Below are 16,237 nucleotides of genomic sequence, written 5' to 3'. Positions count from 1 at the left end.
GGACACCTTGCTCACATGAATAAATAGCGTTAATAGATAGTTCAAACGCTCGGATGGGGTTTGGTCAATTACGTTGCTTTATTGTGAAATTATCACACGGGTCTTGTTTAAGCACTGGTTTATCCTTCTTCGGCCGTGTGCTCAGATATCAGTCTGATTTGATATTTGATAGTCGTTTCGCATGGAACTCAATCAAGCTCCCTCTATTTTTATTTTTGAAAAATTAATGATGATTCTCCCATTGAAAAAATAGACAAGATTATAAGAAAAAAAATTATACAAACATATACACCAATATGTAACATATTCTTCTTCAATTCACAAGCCGGGAACATTCTGATTGCCACAACCTCTACCTCTTGGATGGAAAGGAAAACCCTCGTGCTTTTGCTATCGACCCAACCATGGAGCAGAGACCGGGAGGTTCGTCTCCACGGATTCGCATAAATTTTCTCAATATCGCCATTTTTGAAGATGATTTCTTGCAGCGCTGAGCCGACCTCCATCAACCAAAAGCCAGATCAAAATTGAGGATCTCCTAAGGACCACACACACTTGTTGACATCACGAGCTTACGGTTGACCTGTTCAAGAGTACCTGGACCATGAAGATGATTCAGACCACCGATAGTGCCTTTCTCTCTGTTCCCTTGACGTCCTCATGGCGCCCTTGTATAATGGACTGTACTGGCGACTTTGAGATTCTGGTGGTGGTTGAGATGGGCTGCTCCCAGTACCTTTCTTCTGTGCCTTAAACATCTTTTCCTCGCTATCAAATTGCAAACGCTGACAAGACGAAAATTTCACTTTATGATACAGCTATAGGAAATGACAGTAGGATGATGGCTGGATCATTTTAAGTCCATCCATGCGTAGCTATTTTACATAACTACGAGATTATCAAGGAGATTGAAAAACAACAAACAACATCATAGCCACGCATAAACCAAATGACATACCTTGCCAGGGTCGGAGGCAGTTGCATAAGCCTCCCCAATCATCTTGAAAAGTCTGTCTGCATCCTTGTGTACCTCAGCAGCAACTTCTTTCCAGAGACCATCATCGCCATTCTCATTTCTTACCAGGAACTGACCAGCCTATTTAGCAACAAAGCTCATTAAGATGATGACCACGTGAAGCAATTCAAACTTTTTGGAGTATAGGAAACAAAACCTTGTCAGGATGATGTTTGAGTGCTGCCTTGCGGTATGCTTTCTTGACTTCTGAAGCAGTGCATGTTGGATCGATGCCCCTGAGAAGAAACAAAACGAACATCAGGCCATCAGATTTATGAGTACTGCAGTAAACCTTAGAAATCTTTCTCCTCTCTTTCCCTCTTACACACTTTCATGCATGCCAGCTATCATGCATTTTTGAATTTTTTTAAAATTAGATTAGAAGAAGGAAAAAAAAAAAAAAAAAACTATAGATGCAGATGCTGGACAATCTAGAAAAAGACCGTCTGCAATTTGTTTACATTGGAAATGCAAAGCAGGTGGCCTGCTGTATGCAGTCTTATCAAAAGCAATACCAGTAAAAGCATATCCTACATCTTTTAGCAATATAAGACATTTCATTTATTATTCTTCAAGAGATTAGGAAACTAAGATACACGTGGAGTCAGGTCATGACAACCTCTACCTACACACAGAACTTAATGTGATTGAGACACATTCATGCGCACTAGCACAGATACACATCTAGAAACATCATTTCGACGGCATTCAAATATTTTCAATAAAATTTACTGATATATGACGTACAGAAAAGAAAATTGGCAGTGCAAACTAAAAAATCCAGTTTGTCATCAAACCTGAGAAAATGGCATGAGAAAATATTTTGAGACAGCTTACTAAGTCGACCAATATTTTTTATTTATGTTAATCCAGAAGAGGTATTGTAGTTCTACTTGCCATTTAGACAACATTTTCTTTCAGGCTAACACCTTCAGCATGCCAATGCTAAAAAGCAAACAAACTTATTGGGGCTTGGCATAAATGCATGTGAATCAAAAGTTCAACATTTTACTTACAAGATTAAATATATATTCAAGGGAACATCCTTCTTGGCTTCTTCTTGAACAGCAGCAAGCCTTCGTTGAGCTTGCCTTAGATCGGCGACTGCAGTTCCCACTCGTCCAACTGCTCCAGTTTGGATTGTTTTGTCCTCAATTTGCCTTTCAAGAAGTGAAACAAGTCTCTGCAGGTCATCAGATGCTTGGCCATAGTCCCTGATCATCTCATGCAAGGTTGCCCTCCGAGAAACCGCCTAGTGATAGCACATTCAGTTGAGATTTAAAAGCAATCAACCATTATACCCAGTCATGTAAATTCAATTGCTATGTGTAATGTAATGTGTGAGCAAATGTATTTCTAGCTAGAACTTTATTTTCAATTTTCAGAATTTCTTAAAAATGGGAGAGAATGGTAATAAAGCTGAAACTATATTTGTATTTCTTCCTTACTATTATTATTTCATTTTTTTTGAAACTTCCAGGTGAAGGTTCTGCTTCATGTGCAGCCCATAGATATTAAAGATGCTAGTATGGGATGTCCGAAACAATTTATTTACCCATGAAAACAAACAATTTCTGTAATAGAACATCTGAAACATGTGTTTGAGAACCAATCAAGGGGTTCCTTAATCAACCATGAAGATGCAAAAGTAAGCTCATATACCACTTCAAGGAATTACCTTCGAGTAGTTTGTATCCAATGCCATTGCCAAACTGCAATCAGCAATAGCATCTGTAATCTGGTTTAATGCTTGATATGCAGCTGCACGGTTGGCAAAACATATTGCAGCAAAAGGTCGTGACTCAATATTGTAGGCAAGAGCAGAAGTATAATGCTCAACTGCTTCTGCATGTCTTCCTGCTTGAAATGCTTCATTTCCAGCAGACTAAGAAAAAAACACAAGAACACAATTAAACACATGTTAGGCCATTAATTTACTGGATGAATTAGCAGAAGATTGCTGAAACATAAAATCAAAAGAAGCATCCCATTCTATCATAGTCACAAATATTGGTTACGGGTTTTAACTTTTAAGCAGTAAGGTTTTTCTCAAATATAATGCAGCAGAGTTGTTTTTCTAGGGACAATCTCAGAAAATCTTGGCAAATTTTAAGATAATTAATAGAAAAAAGATCTTGAAAGTAAAATTTCAAAATAGAAATGTGGTAATAAAAAATGTAAAAAAATGAAACAATAAAATATAATATATATATATATACTAGAAAAAACACAAAAAATGTGAAAAACGCCAAAAATAAAAAAAAAAGAGAAAAATAGGTTTTTTCCCATTTTTTTGTTTTGGCATTTTTTCTAATGGGTTTTTTCGTCTTGGCATTTTCTTGAATGTTCTTTTTACCATTTTTTTCGGCCGAAGTTCTTTTTTTCGAAAAAAGACACATTTTCTGTGACTATGTTCATATACAACAGTCAACAGGGTATTCGAGACTCTCAGTTTCTCTCTCTTTTGAAAAGCCCATGTCTGACACACCATGACATCCATATCTCCTCTCTACAATAATTCATAAATACAATTCTGTTTTTGCCCCAAAACATGCCAGTTGAGATGAGACAAAGGACCACAGGTGTAGGCCATTGCCTGCCGACGATCTGGTTATAAAGTGGTTTCAAGTGTTCCTAGTTCCTACATCAGAAGCAAGGTTATGGTAAAGTTATAAATTGCTACAATGGTTCTATTTCTATATTACACTAGCAAGAGACAATAGTGAGCTGAAGGAAAGTTTAAGCCTATATACTTGGAAACATAATGCAACGATGAAATGACACACAATAAAGTTGCTACGCAAAAATAAGGGCATTCAATAAGTAGACAAACAGAAAGGAATAATTAATGAAGAAAAATGATGAGAATACTTTGAGACGCAGTAGCTCACGAATGACAGCTGGAAATGCTGGTGAAGATCCTGAAACTTTCATCCCATGCCTGTAAGAACTAAAGTCAAACTGACTGATTGGGATACTTCTGGATAACAGATGGAATAGAGAAGGACCATATCAAAAATTGAAACTGGAAAGAGTGAATTACTTCAAGACTTACATATCTACATAACAATCTGCCATTCCATGCTTCTCAAGCAAGTCAAGAGCATCCTCAAGCCTCCCCAAAAGAAAATAGCCCCTTGCAATCATGCACCAACGCCAAATTCTTGCCGTACCTTTTTCTAATTTAGCTGTTCCATCGTCATGTTTATGGCTGGAGTGGGAACTAACAAGCACAGAGTTTCTCTCTGCAGAGCCTAGAGTTTGCTCGCATAACTGAATCACATCTTCATACTTACGAAGCTGCATATGCAGAAATATGTACAAGTCAGGAACCTAATAATCTAAAGACTAATATAAAAGCCCAGACAAATGAAAGAAATCTAATAATTTGTTTATATGAGACCAATGAACAATTTAAAACGTAGACATGACCATTACTGAATTTGAAGTAACCAAGGAAGCAAAGATGGACAAACCATTAAAAGGGCCTCTGCCTTCAATCCAAACAAGCATTCAGAACATCGACTAATCAATAAAGCCTCATCAATGACTTGTAATGCATTTGCTGTAGCATCAGGTGTCTTTTGCAGTAGAAGGTTAGAAGCCCGGTCTGTGCACTCATCCACTTGCTGTCAATTGAAAATGTAGTTTATCATATTAACAATATCAAATGCTTTATTATATCAAAGAAAGAGGAGCCTGATGCTTGTAAGGACTCTAAACTTTTAACAAGCTAAACTCATACAAATTAGGAAAATGATAAGGGAAAAAAATAAAGAGTATATCAATCATGTAGAACAAAATCATTGAGAGACAAGACAAACAACTAATTTTTCGGACAAGTTTTGATTTGAATAAAAATTTTAAACTTCGAAGAGACATGCTTATTGCTCCAGGATATGAAGATATCTTGTAAAAGCTGTGACAGGTAATCTATTTACGTTATTAACTAAAACAGTACATCATCATGATATAATTGGCTAAAAGAAGAGAATAAAGTCCAGACTATCATGGATGGTAGTGTATCTATTAAAATGAACCTATGCATTCACATGCTTGCAAGAACATATTTGCCATGATATTCATGTTCCATGATGTCCGAAAGTAATACACTTATGTTTCATGGTGCTTGACTAGTTCACCTTTTTTATTCATTTTAAGAAACTAAATATTCTGTTTTCCTCTTGGTATTTTCAAATTTACAACGATAGAAAACTATGCAACACAAGAACAGTTTAACTAGTTTACTGTTAGCACAAGAATATAAAACAGTCAAACCAACACTACCTGAGCCTTTTGTAAACCATCTGAAGCTTCTGTGACAACCTTCTGATCTGCATTTGAATTGCTTCCAAATTGCAGGCACTTTTTGTAGTACGTTAATGCATCTTGAACATCCCCAAGGACAAGATAGCAACTGAAAAGAGAGAAGTAAGACTCCCAAAACAAAACACTTAACAGAAGTAACAGAGATAAAGATAGTAATAATCACAGTAACAACAAAACTGATAAGAAATAGTTGTCAATGGCTAGGCATGCCCAACTCAATTGTATATAAACCTCCAAAAGGAGAAAAGAACCTAAGTATTACATTGGTTGGAACAACAAGATATATGACAGTTTAACCTCCATAGCAACAGGTATATATAGCTTCCGGTGTAAACGGGGTCATGAGAAAAAATTCGGTTTTGTGTTAGGCATGTCAACAAGAAAGCTACTTCCTATCTTGCAGAACATACAGGGAAAAAGAAAAAGCTACGATTTTAAGGAATGAAAATTTACATTACGGAGTAAAACATGACATCACAATTACTTGGGAAATTTGAATGTAAGGATTAAAAGTTAAAAATACTGTCAGAGTAGGCAAAATCAAGGTTATCACTAAGACTTTCCTAATCAAACCACCAGCTTAAATGCAACGGCGCCTGTGCAACATTAACAATAGTAGCATGCATTACGTAAAATCAATCTCATCATACTCAGATAGACTGAGTTAGTAAAATCATACATGACTAGGAAAAAATATTAGTATATTTCCATGCCTATGATTTAATTGAAGAATATTGTGATCATGAAGAACACTTTGCGGCTGAACAGTCATAAGTAAATTATTGTTGACTAGGATAAAACACAAAAAAGGATAAAGAAAAAAGATTCATTAAGCACATCCTACTTACTTTGCAGCTCTAAGTAGCACCTTCGGGAAGTGGGGATCAATTGCAATAGCTTCCATACAGTCCATTAATGCTTCTCTTACCCTGTCAAGAGACAAACGAGTTGCTGCACGATTGCTGTAACACAGCACTAAAGCTCTACGGCAGCTTCTAGACGTTTCATTTGGAGAAATGCTACTTAAACCACGAGTATAATACTCCTCAGCGATGGAAAAATCCCCTTTTCCATAAGCTTGGTTTCCCCTGGCGTAAACAGATCGAAAAAGAATTGAGTAACCCAAATGTCCAATAAAAACTACCGACTGAAAAAAGGACCAAGGAATATAGAAAAGGCCAGAACATAATAAAAAGTTAGAAACAAGATGGACCTTAATCGCCACTTTTCACAAGCCTCCAGTGACGCAGTTGCAGTTGACTTGGGTCCGGACTGTGTATCAGAACTCAATGTAATGGGAGTCTCTACAGACACTTTAGAACCATATTCACCAGGAGTACCACTGGTGGAAGACAAAAGTTCTTGGTTCGCTGATGACTTTACATCAGTAAATAAGCTCTGGCTTACTGATGCGTCAGAATTCTGGCGCCAACTAACTTCTTTTTCATTTATAGTAGCCTGACCAATGCCACCACCAGCAAGCGGGAACATGACCGAAGCAAATTTCATCTGAGAGTTCACACTTGAGGTGGATCCACAAGCATTCTTGCTAGATTTAGTCCGAAACTTTCTTCCAGGATGGCTCTTTGCTGAGAAAGGAGGTTGTGGGGCAGATGATGCAGCAAATGCGAATTCAGGTTCCTTAGCTGAAGCAAAACTGAATATTTTTTGGTCATCTTTCTCTGAATTTCCCAAGCCCAATGTATTGGATTCACCAGATGTCATACATCTTTCACTCTCAACATCCAGATTTGCCATTTTAGAGTCAAGCCATTCATTTTCAGCCCTTGAAGCAGAATGATGATTATCCCCAGACCCTCTCCAAGTGTCATTTCTGTTGGAGTCCATGGGCCCAGCTGTGCTTCTGCTAACATACTGCTTCACATTTTCCCCAATCAAATTGTCCAACTTTTCTTTTGTCACCCCTTCATCACTGTGTAAGGGCTGTGAACCACTATCCACTTTTGTGTCTACCTCATCACTGGGAACAGCACAATAGGAATCTTTTGAGACATGATCAACACCAGGACCAACAGATTCACCAGATGCTACAGAGGTTGCCCTCGAGAAATCACAAGGGGATGTTTCCCTGTAAGGAGAGAAATCCATTGGTGAGTAACTTCCCGAAGAGTCCAATTCAGACCTTTCCAAGGAACTTATCTCCTGAGGTAAAGTTGACTGTTCCCTAGATTGACTTACAGCAGGCTGCTTCAACTTCCCTCTCCTTTTCTTTGGTCTAACAGTTTTGCTGCGTCCTTCTTTGGAATTAAATGCAAATTGCTTGTCCTCGCTTGTGAAAGAGTTCGCAGAAGTGAACCCCATGAAATCTTTGGGTTGAGATGGATTCTCAAGATGTGAAGTTCCTGCACCTGCGTGTGGTTCCTCTGAACATCCCCAAGAACCAGGTAACTCTGAGGGAATGCTAGCAAATGATGGGACTTTACACCCAATGGATGCTGAAGACGTTCTACTGCTTGTGTTAAGCCTTGCGTCTTCCACTGGATGCATCTCAGGACCAGATTCCCTTTCTCTTTCCCCTCCGAACTTGAAAGATCCCAAAACTCTTTCATGACCCATGGATTCACGTGAACTCTTCTCTGATACATTTAATGAATCTTCGCTGGAGTACCTAGAAGAAGAGATATCCGTGTCTGCTCTATGAACTGAAAAAGTTGGATCATCAATGTCATGTACATTATGTCCAGGATGATGAGCCTTACCAGTTCCGTGTGATCTGGCTACAGAGGAACGCCTGGAATTCTTTCCCTTGCTTGAGTAATGGCTATATCTCCCTGGTTTGCTGGACGTCCTGGGAGCATGAGAACTACCATGAAGAAATGTACTATTAAATTTCAGTTTTTCATTCTCAGTAGTTGATTTTCCCATTTCGTTGGGCAGCACACCATCTGTGGTTTGAAAAGAATGACCAGTTAAGTTATCATTCAGACCCGAAGTGCTAGATCCAAAGATAAAATCACCCTGCTGAGTAACTCCACCTTGAGAAGTGCTAAATTTGTCCTTGGTGGGAATCCTCCTCTCTCCACCAACGATCCCTGGCTCACAAGAAACAGGAACATTAACAGTACCGCGCGTGCTACCAGAATTGTGTGAGATGTTCTCTAAATCCAACTTCCTCGTCTCGTCATTCAGGGTGGACTCTGAGTTCATCTGAAACCAGTTAGCGTAATTCTGCTCTACATCAGGAATTTTCTGATAGAAACTATCACCTGCATTTGAGAAGCTGCTCGCATGTATAGAGCTTTTCCTAGTGGATGAACTTTCACTGTCACCCTTGGAGGTCCCTGGTACATTGGAACTATGGTACCCAGTCTTATAGATTCCATTTTTATTGTTTGAGGACCGGTTCTCATCAGGCAGACTGGAAGTTGACTTTCCAGGGAATCCATAACCTGGATCACCATTTGATGATTTTGGATGATTAATCCCAAAGAAATTCCCATGCCTTAGGATACCATTATCCAAGCCAGACGCCACATTTTCACGTTTTGAGCTGCTATCAATAGCTGGTTCCTCTTTATTCCTGCCAATGTCTCCTGGCTCGACCCGATAGGGAACATTCCCACTCTCAGCAACATTGCCTGGAGAATTTCCTCCATTTTTAGTGTTCAATTCGTTATGTAGTTCAGAACGTGAATCTCCAAAAGTATAAGTAGATGCATCTTTGTTCCCAACTGACGTTGTTCTCACACTGCTAAACCTGAAAACAAAATTGCTATCATCACCATTTTCCATGCCCTCACTGACCTTTAATTCAGAAATAGGTTTTCTAGGCCCTGGTGTGTTCGAACCTGGAAAGGGGTTCTTACCAGAGATCCCTCCGTCAGAAGGCAGAGGACAGGTACCAACTGAATACGTATGAACAACGTCCTGCGTTCTGCCTCCTAATTTCAACTTCCTCATTTCTTCAGGCAGGTTAGATGCTGAACTTTCCGAAGATGGACCAGCTGAAGCACTAGATCTAAAGGGAAAACTGTTATCGCGAAAAAGACTATCTGTAAATGAAAAAGAGGTTTTGCTACTGGTGCTTTTTCCAGCGGCATGTTCCTGTGCATTGCTGCTGAACATCCTTGGCACATTGGGAGCAGGAAAATTTTCCTTTGAGAATCCATCAGAATGATTCCCATCAGGACCACATGAAATTGATGCTTCCGTATTATCAGACACCGAAACAGAACCATTCTTCCCAGAGGCATCATTCCCGTACCCCTCACCAGCCTTGAATCCAAAAACAGTTGCTCTCCCTAGACTGCCTGAACCTAGCTTGCTGTGAGCAGAATCTCTCAATCCATTCCCATTCTTCGAAGTTCCTGCCTCACTGGGAACAGTAGAAGCTGAGCTTGCACTGAAACTGCGGACTCCTTTTTCATCCCAGGTGAAATCATTAGCATTCTTGTGGCCAAATGTGAAGCTAGTAGTTCTAGAATCAGTTCTAGCAGTCGAACCACTTTGCCCAGCCTCTTGTGTTGTCTGGAAGCACTGAGTGCCAAATTTATTGCTACCAAATACAAAGCTTGTGGAGCTCAAACCAGTTCCAGGTGATGGCACCGCACGTTCCCGAACCTCAAAGGCAATATTAGTTTCTGGCGTCCTACCGACACTTCCCATGGTAATGTTCTGATCTATGTTAGCTGCAGTAGATTGATTCTCACGGTAATCAGAAGAGTAAACTTCTAGCTTTTCTTCAATTTTCAGCTTTCTCATTTCGTTCGGTAGTATATTCTTTGCGCTCTCACTCGACACTCTAGCTGAACCGCTACCTCTGGTACTACGAGATACGAAGCATTGATTTCTGGATGCTCCAGCACTGGCATCGGTTTTAGTACCAAAGCCAAATGTAAAAGAAGCAGAAGAGCAAGCCTCTTGCGCCTCATCAATTTTCAACTTTCTCATTTCATCAGGCAGCTTCTTTTCTGTGCCCTCGCTCAATCCTCCAGCTAAACTATTGCTCTTATCGAAACTCCATGTTTTACCTCTGTTCGCACCAAAGGCAAAACGTTCGCTTCTTGGTTCTTCGCCAGCCATTGAACCAATGTCAATCTTAGAATCAGCAGAGCCGACCCATTCTCTAACTCCTGGAATGCTGTTCTCCCCCTTAAGGTTCAAATTATCTGCAGAATGCATGTACCTACCAGTTGAGCCCACGTCATCAATCTTCAAATGCCTCATTTCAGTTGCCATTTTGAACGACATGCTGCTGCTATCATCTCCAGAGTTGACTGAACTCTGCTTCGGATCTTTTTGACTACCAAATACGAATACGCTCCCACCAGAGCAAGCCTCTTGCGCCTCATCGATTTTCAACTTTCTCATTTCATCAGGCAGCTTCTTTTCTGTGCCCTCGCTCAATCCTCTAGCTAAACTATTGCTCTTATCGGAACTCCATGTGTTACCTCTGTTCGCACCAAAGGCAAAACGTTCGCTTCTTGGTTCTTCGCCAGCCATTGACCCAATGTCAATCTTAGAATCAGCAGAGCCGACCCATTCTCTAATTCCTGGAATGCTGTTCTCCCCCTTAAGGTTCAAATTATTTGCAGAATGCATGTGTCTACCAGTTGAGCCCACGTCATCAATCTTCAAATGCCTCATTTCAGTTGCCATTTTGAACGACATGCTGCTGCTATCATCTCCAGAATTGACTGAACTCTGCTTCGGATCTTTTTGACTACCAAATACGAATACGCTCCCACCAGAAAGTCCAGATCGACCAAACTTCGAGTTAAACCCTTCGCTATTATCCTTCCCTAAGACAGGCCCTTCAGAACCCAAGCCACTCGCAGAAGCAGGCTCCTTCTGTTCCAAACTGGTACTGGAAGAAAACGGTTTCCAACCAGAAACACGCTCAGGTAGACCCTTCGTCTGCTCAGAAACCTCTGGGTAGCATGACGAACCGCCCGTATCCTCATTGTCACGTTTATTGAACAAACCATCCACCCGCGAACCACTACTAGTTGTACAATCACCTGAACAGCCGAATAAGAAATCACCATTGATCCTACGACCATCAACGTCGCCAAAACTCATACTACCCAAGAATCTCGCATCATTTGGTTTAGCCGAACCAGCACATCTTCTCGAATCGCCCACATTACCGATTTCCGACGTCCCCTTACCCTTGGAAATGTTCCAAGTGCCAGAATCAAAGCCAAACTCCATTCCAGAGCCATCTAAACCAACCCAACCAGCGCGATCACCAGATTTTGATGACGAACCATCCCAACACAAATCCGGACAATCAGAAGCACTCGACTCTTTGGATCCAAATGGATCATCCGACACGCCACCGATCTTCTCGCCATCAGCCCCAGCACCAGAATCACCCGGTGCCGAATCTTTCCCCTTCTGCGGCGTCGATCGCCTCTTCACCTTCAGAACCCGCTGCCTCGATGGATTCTGGCTCTTCACGGCCGAGTTCCCAAACAACGTCGGGTTCACCGACGGCAGGAATGGGCTATCCACCGTCTGTACCCTAGAGTTCTCGCCCGCCCCCGACTGAGTCCTGTACCCCATGAAAACCTGAGCGCCAGGGTTTTCAGAGGAGCCCGAGCTCCTCTGATGCCCTAGAAATGACGAACGCGCATTCAGAGGATCGAACTTCGACGGCGGCCGGGAGAAGGGACCCGTGGCTTTCGAGCCGGATAACGAGTCGGCGAAAGGCGGTTTACCTCTGAGTTCGCCGGCAAACGGTGAGGCGAAGGAAGATCGGCCGGCCGATCGATCGGACATCTGCGATTCTCTCCTCGCTCCGAAATCGACCGCCATCGGAAATAGACAGACATCCGGTGGCCCTCCTCCGAGTTCCGTTGGTTCCTTATTCAAGTAGGTTTTTCCAGTTTTTTTTTTTTTCTTTCAAAAATCCTTTTTGGAGTTTTAAATTTGGATTTAATACGTGATGAATAGGCGGTCTGGGGAGATCGATGGTGAATCTCGAATTTCTTCTTTCCAAATTCGAGCTTAACATTTTAAAGTATTTCAAAAGGGGGCTCAAATTTGAATTATTTCAAAAAAAGCGCCAACTTTTGTTTCGTGCGGCGGATAGCAACCACCCGTTTGGAAAACTAGCTGCACATAATGTTGTCCGTGTCCCTTGAACGAAATCATCACAAGGACACGTACCTATGATACGACAACAGACCGATAATTAAGATATTTATAAAATAGTTAGTCATAGATGTTAGTGTATAATGTAAAGTTGAAGATGTACATGGAAGGGGATTATCACTGCTATGAGAAAAATTATTTCAGTAAAGTTACATGAAATAGTGTGGTCAATGCATGAGTTGTCTCAAAGTAGATTAGGTATTATTAAGTTTTTAATGTGATACTGTGTTAGCAGCTATGAATGATAAAAAAAAAAAAACATCTTAATAGTAAGCCAAAAAACTCTCATCTATAAGAGCAAAAATGAAAATCAAAAACTATAAAAAGATGAAAAGACCTCTCTGGTGATTAGTTGGAGCATTGATTCCAGTGTCAACCGTCTAACCCATCGAAATCGGCCTCAATCGATACAAATAGTAGTTAAATTAGTTTAATATATATATATATATATATATATATATTGCCTTCAAATACAACTTTTTCGAATTCTTAATGGGCACTCATATTAGAGGTGATCTGAAATGACTGACGATCTTAAATCCAAAGATTTGAAGTCCAACCCAATCTAGACATCAAACACAATATTTTGGCCATACATTGTGAATTTCAAATTCTCATTTTCCTACATAAAAGGGATTTGAAACTATCAAACCCTAAAATTTGCCTCTTCTTTTTGACACTAGATTATGCATACATAATATAATAGGGAGTTGAAAAAAAAATGCTTGCTTTTACAAATTACAAAAATCATTAGAACCCTTTAATTTGCACAGGCATTCATAAATTCATTCATTAAAGGCATTTGTATTTGAGGAAAGAATTATGTGAATTTCCAAAAAAAAAAAAAAAACTAAATGCCTGCTTTTTGAGCTTTCGATATCTAGAATGCTTTTTGCTAATTTTATTAAAAGGTTAGTAACACGTAGGTGACGTAGAAAAAGTTTCGAACGTGACCCCCAAACTGGCAGACCAGTGATCAGGCTTGGTGTCTGTTTGTATGCCACAAAAAATACGATAATTTTCTTTGGACACGTTTGTTTACCTTGGATCTTAGATCCGAGGTGGATTTAAGATCCAATTTAAGATCCAGAGCACCTTGGATCTTAGAGTTTGATAGGCAAAGGAAAGCTCTCAATGGCGGAGATACATGTGGGCTGGTGTCGGCCGCTACTCATACCAACTCACGAGAAGTTTCATAAGGGATATTCAAAATTATATTGCTATGAATTCAAAGTCATATGAGATGCTGGGATCTAGCAAATCCCAAGTACGATTTAATCAGTGCACACTTTAAAGCGTGTTTCCAATAAGCATTGATGCAGTTTTTAAACAGACTTTTATAACATTTTTCTCATAACATGATATTTTGGAGTGTATATATATTATACATACACAAGTTTCTTTAATTATCAACCGTCAACATATTCAGCATGCACATTTATTAATCCTTGTTTTCTTGTGAGGACCATTTAAAGGTCTATCTTGTGAAAAGTAAACCTTGTGTGGGCTTCATAATAGAGCTAGAAAATTTGCGCAAGCTTCGGAAGAAATAAAGCAGAGGATAAGGTTGCAAGTGGATTGGATCTTGAAGAACATATGGCTTTTGTTCTTCTAGAAAAAGTGTAAATTTGTTCCTTTCTCAAAGATAACATAAAAAATTTCAGGAGCGAGTTTGATTACTTCTGAATTTGGGTTTACAAATACGATATTGGCTGTTGTATTGCAAAAAAAACGACGTGAAAACCCAAAACTTGTCGAATTAAGGATCTTAAATTAGATTTAAGTTCATGGATCTCAATTCATGAAGATTTAAAATCAAAATAAACTAGAGGTAATCAAACATAACTTATATTTTTTAACCAAAAAGATGTACAAAATGACCACCCTCATGTTCCGTGTGAGGGTATTTTGGGTATTTTATATAAAAAAATCAATTTATTTTTGCTTTGGGAGGAGAGTGAGGATGTCAACTGATTATATTCAAATCAGATACAGACTTTATCATATACATTTTCTGAGATATCTATATATTCATATTCAAATTCAGATGAAAAAAAAAAAATCTATACCATATCTGAATCAGGAATCCGAATTCATATGCTGAGTCTGATTTTTATATTAACATCTAAATCCAAATCTGATTTTCCAACCCAATCCAAACCATATTGTAGATATTGAGTATAGGATTATATTTTTTAAATTATATCTGACATGAATAAGAGCATGAATCCTGTAAATATTTACTTAAATCTGAATCTAAGTCCAATCAGATGCCGTTTCTTTTATAAAATCTGATCCGGGTTCTTACATATATCAATTTTTTTGCATATCACATTTCTTTTATGCGGTTCGGTCGGATATCTCTTTTAAACCAGATTTATAATTGACATCCCGAGAGGAGAGTTTTCCTTTTTTAAAAACAAGGGCATTTTGGTCGTTCCTCTAACAATTGTACGTTGTTCATGAAAGGACGCCTCTTTTGCTACACATTAAATGAATTTGGAAGAAAGAAAACAAACTTTTTTCAATTTATAATATAACAAAAACACACCTGAGTTTGAATTATTTTCATTCAACTACTTGTTTCCTATATAAAATACTATAGGCATTTAAATAAGAAGAATCAAAATTTAAACATGCGTCTGTTATCCCACTAAAACATTGCATGTTTTTTGTAAAATCTTCAAAAGAAAATGAGAAAAATCCAAAGACCCAAAACACATTCTGAGAGATGAGCCATAAAAATGGTAAGAGTGAGCATCGACAAACTGCAAGTGGGATCAATCTGGTTTTTTGGCGCTTTTGAACATTTTATCAAATTTGATCCCAAGTTGACTTCAAATATATTTATCTATCTCAATGAGACGATAAACCAAAAACTGAATTGCAATCATAAACATTACTTACCTTAATCATTTATATTTAAACTCCTTCAAACTAGTTAGACACTTTGTTGCGAATGTTACAGCATTATAGGAAAATCGTTTCGCAAGTAAGTGGTTGAATTGATGATATCGCAAATAGTGTAGCAGGTGATAAGAGAAATCAAAGTAACAAGTATCAAGTTAAAGGCTATGAATCAGATTTAGATCTTGTCATTTTGTTATTTCTTTTGATGTTGTCATTACACTTGTAATGCTGAGGGGTTGAAACTTACTTTCATCGCTAAAGAAAAAAGACTGTTGCAATTTGGTCCCAAGTAATCATTTCAATACCCTTTACAACCCACGCCTTGCTGCAAGCTATAGCAGCAGAGTGAGAAATTTGTGGTGGAGGGGCACTAATGTAAAATTAATTTACATGAACTAATTTGAAAATGAATAAATAATGTGTCTCCGTTCGCGGACAGGCTTCTACCAACTACAATAATTGGTTTATGCAAAGCCTAAGCAATAAGACTACAATAATTGGTTTACGCTAAGCCTAGGCATCAGGCCCGGCCCAACAGGATGAGGAGTCGAGTTCGGGTTGGCCAGACACCTAAAACCCATGCTCGGCTTGACATCTAAAATTCGAGCTCAAGCTCGGCCTGATTAAATTAAAATATATATATTCTAATTTAAAATGATATATAAATATAATTAATCATAATAAAATATTATAACTATATATAAAAAATAATAAAATATATATTAAAAAAATCTTATCAATCAGAACAGGCCTTAATCGGACCCACCCTAGTTACCAGGCTATCCCGATGCCTTTTTGTTGAGCCTAACCGTAGGCCCGAGTTGGGCTGCTGGGTAACGGGTATTCAATCCGATGCCCAACCTT

At 38.9% G+C, this 16,237-nt stretch overlaps 1 protein-coding gene across 3 annotated transcripts; it reads right to left on the bottom strand.

Annotated features, from left to right (window-relative positions):
• Positions 1 to 182: 182 nt before the first annotated feature.
• LOC116246453 (uncharacterized) lies at positions 183 to 12,181 on the bottom strand. 3 transcript variants are annotated; one of them, XM_031618343.2, is made up of 12 exons: positions 8,341 to 12,181; positions 6,558 to 8,250; positions 6,193 to 6,432; positions 5,303 to 5,432; positions 4,492 to 4,644; positions 4,071 to 4,315; positions 3,887 to 3,965; positions 2,694 to 2,900; positions 2,032 to 2,267; positions 1,173 to 1,251; positions 959 to 1,096; positions 183 to 785 (listed from the first exon to the last, which is right to left on the bottom strand). In XM_031618343.2, exons 1-12 carry the CDS (start codon positions 12,122 to 12,124, stop codon positions 588 to 590), a joined length of 7,182 nt encoding a protein of 2,393 aa, XP_031474203.1. In that variant the 5' UTR covers positions 12,125 to 12,181; the 3' UTR covers positions 183 to 587. The 3 variants fall into 3 exon arrangements, with proteins under 3 accessions (XP_031474203.1, XP_031474201.1, XP_031474202.1); XM_031618341.2 differs by having other exon boundaries at positions 6,558 to 12,181; XM_031618342.2 differs by having other exon boundaries at positions 3,887 to 3,956; positions 6,558 to 12,180.
• Positions 12,182 to 16,237: the final 4,056 nt, after the last annotated feature.

Source organism: Nymphaea colorata, chromosome 1, assembly GCF_008831285.2.
Source record: "Nymphaea colorata isolate Beijing-Zhang1983 chromosome 1, ASM883128v2, whole genome shotgun sequence".
NCBI classification, from domain to species: Eukaryota; Viridiplantae; Streptophyta; class Magnoliopsida; order Nymphaeales; family Nymphaeaceae; genus Nymphaea; species Nymphaea colorata.
This window is presented reverse-complemented; position numbering and strand designations above follow the sequence as displayed.

Excerpts from the sequence above, each read along its gene's own strand:
- LOC116246453 (XM_031618341.2), bottom strand. The coding sequence starts at position 12,124 with ATGGCGGTCGATTTCGGAGCGAGGAGAGAATCGCAGATGTCCGATCGA. Across the intron at positions 5,433-6,192 it reads GTGCTACTTAGAGCTGCAAA|TTGCTATCTTGTCCTTGGGG; the intron begins GTAAGTAGGATG and ends CTCTCTTTTCAG. Across the intron at positions 1,097-1,172 it reads TCAAACATCATCCTGACAAG|GCTGGTCAGTTCCTGGTAAG; the intron begins GTTTTGTTTCCT and ends GTTGCTAAATAG.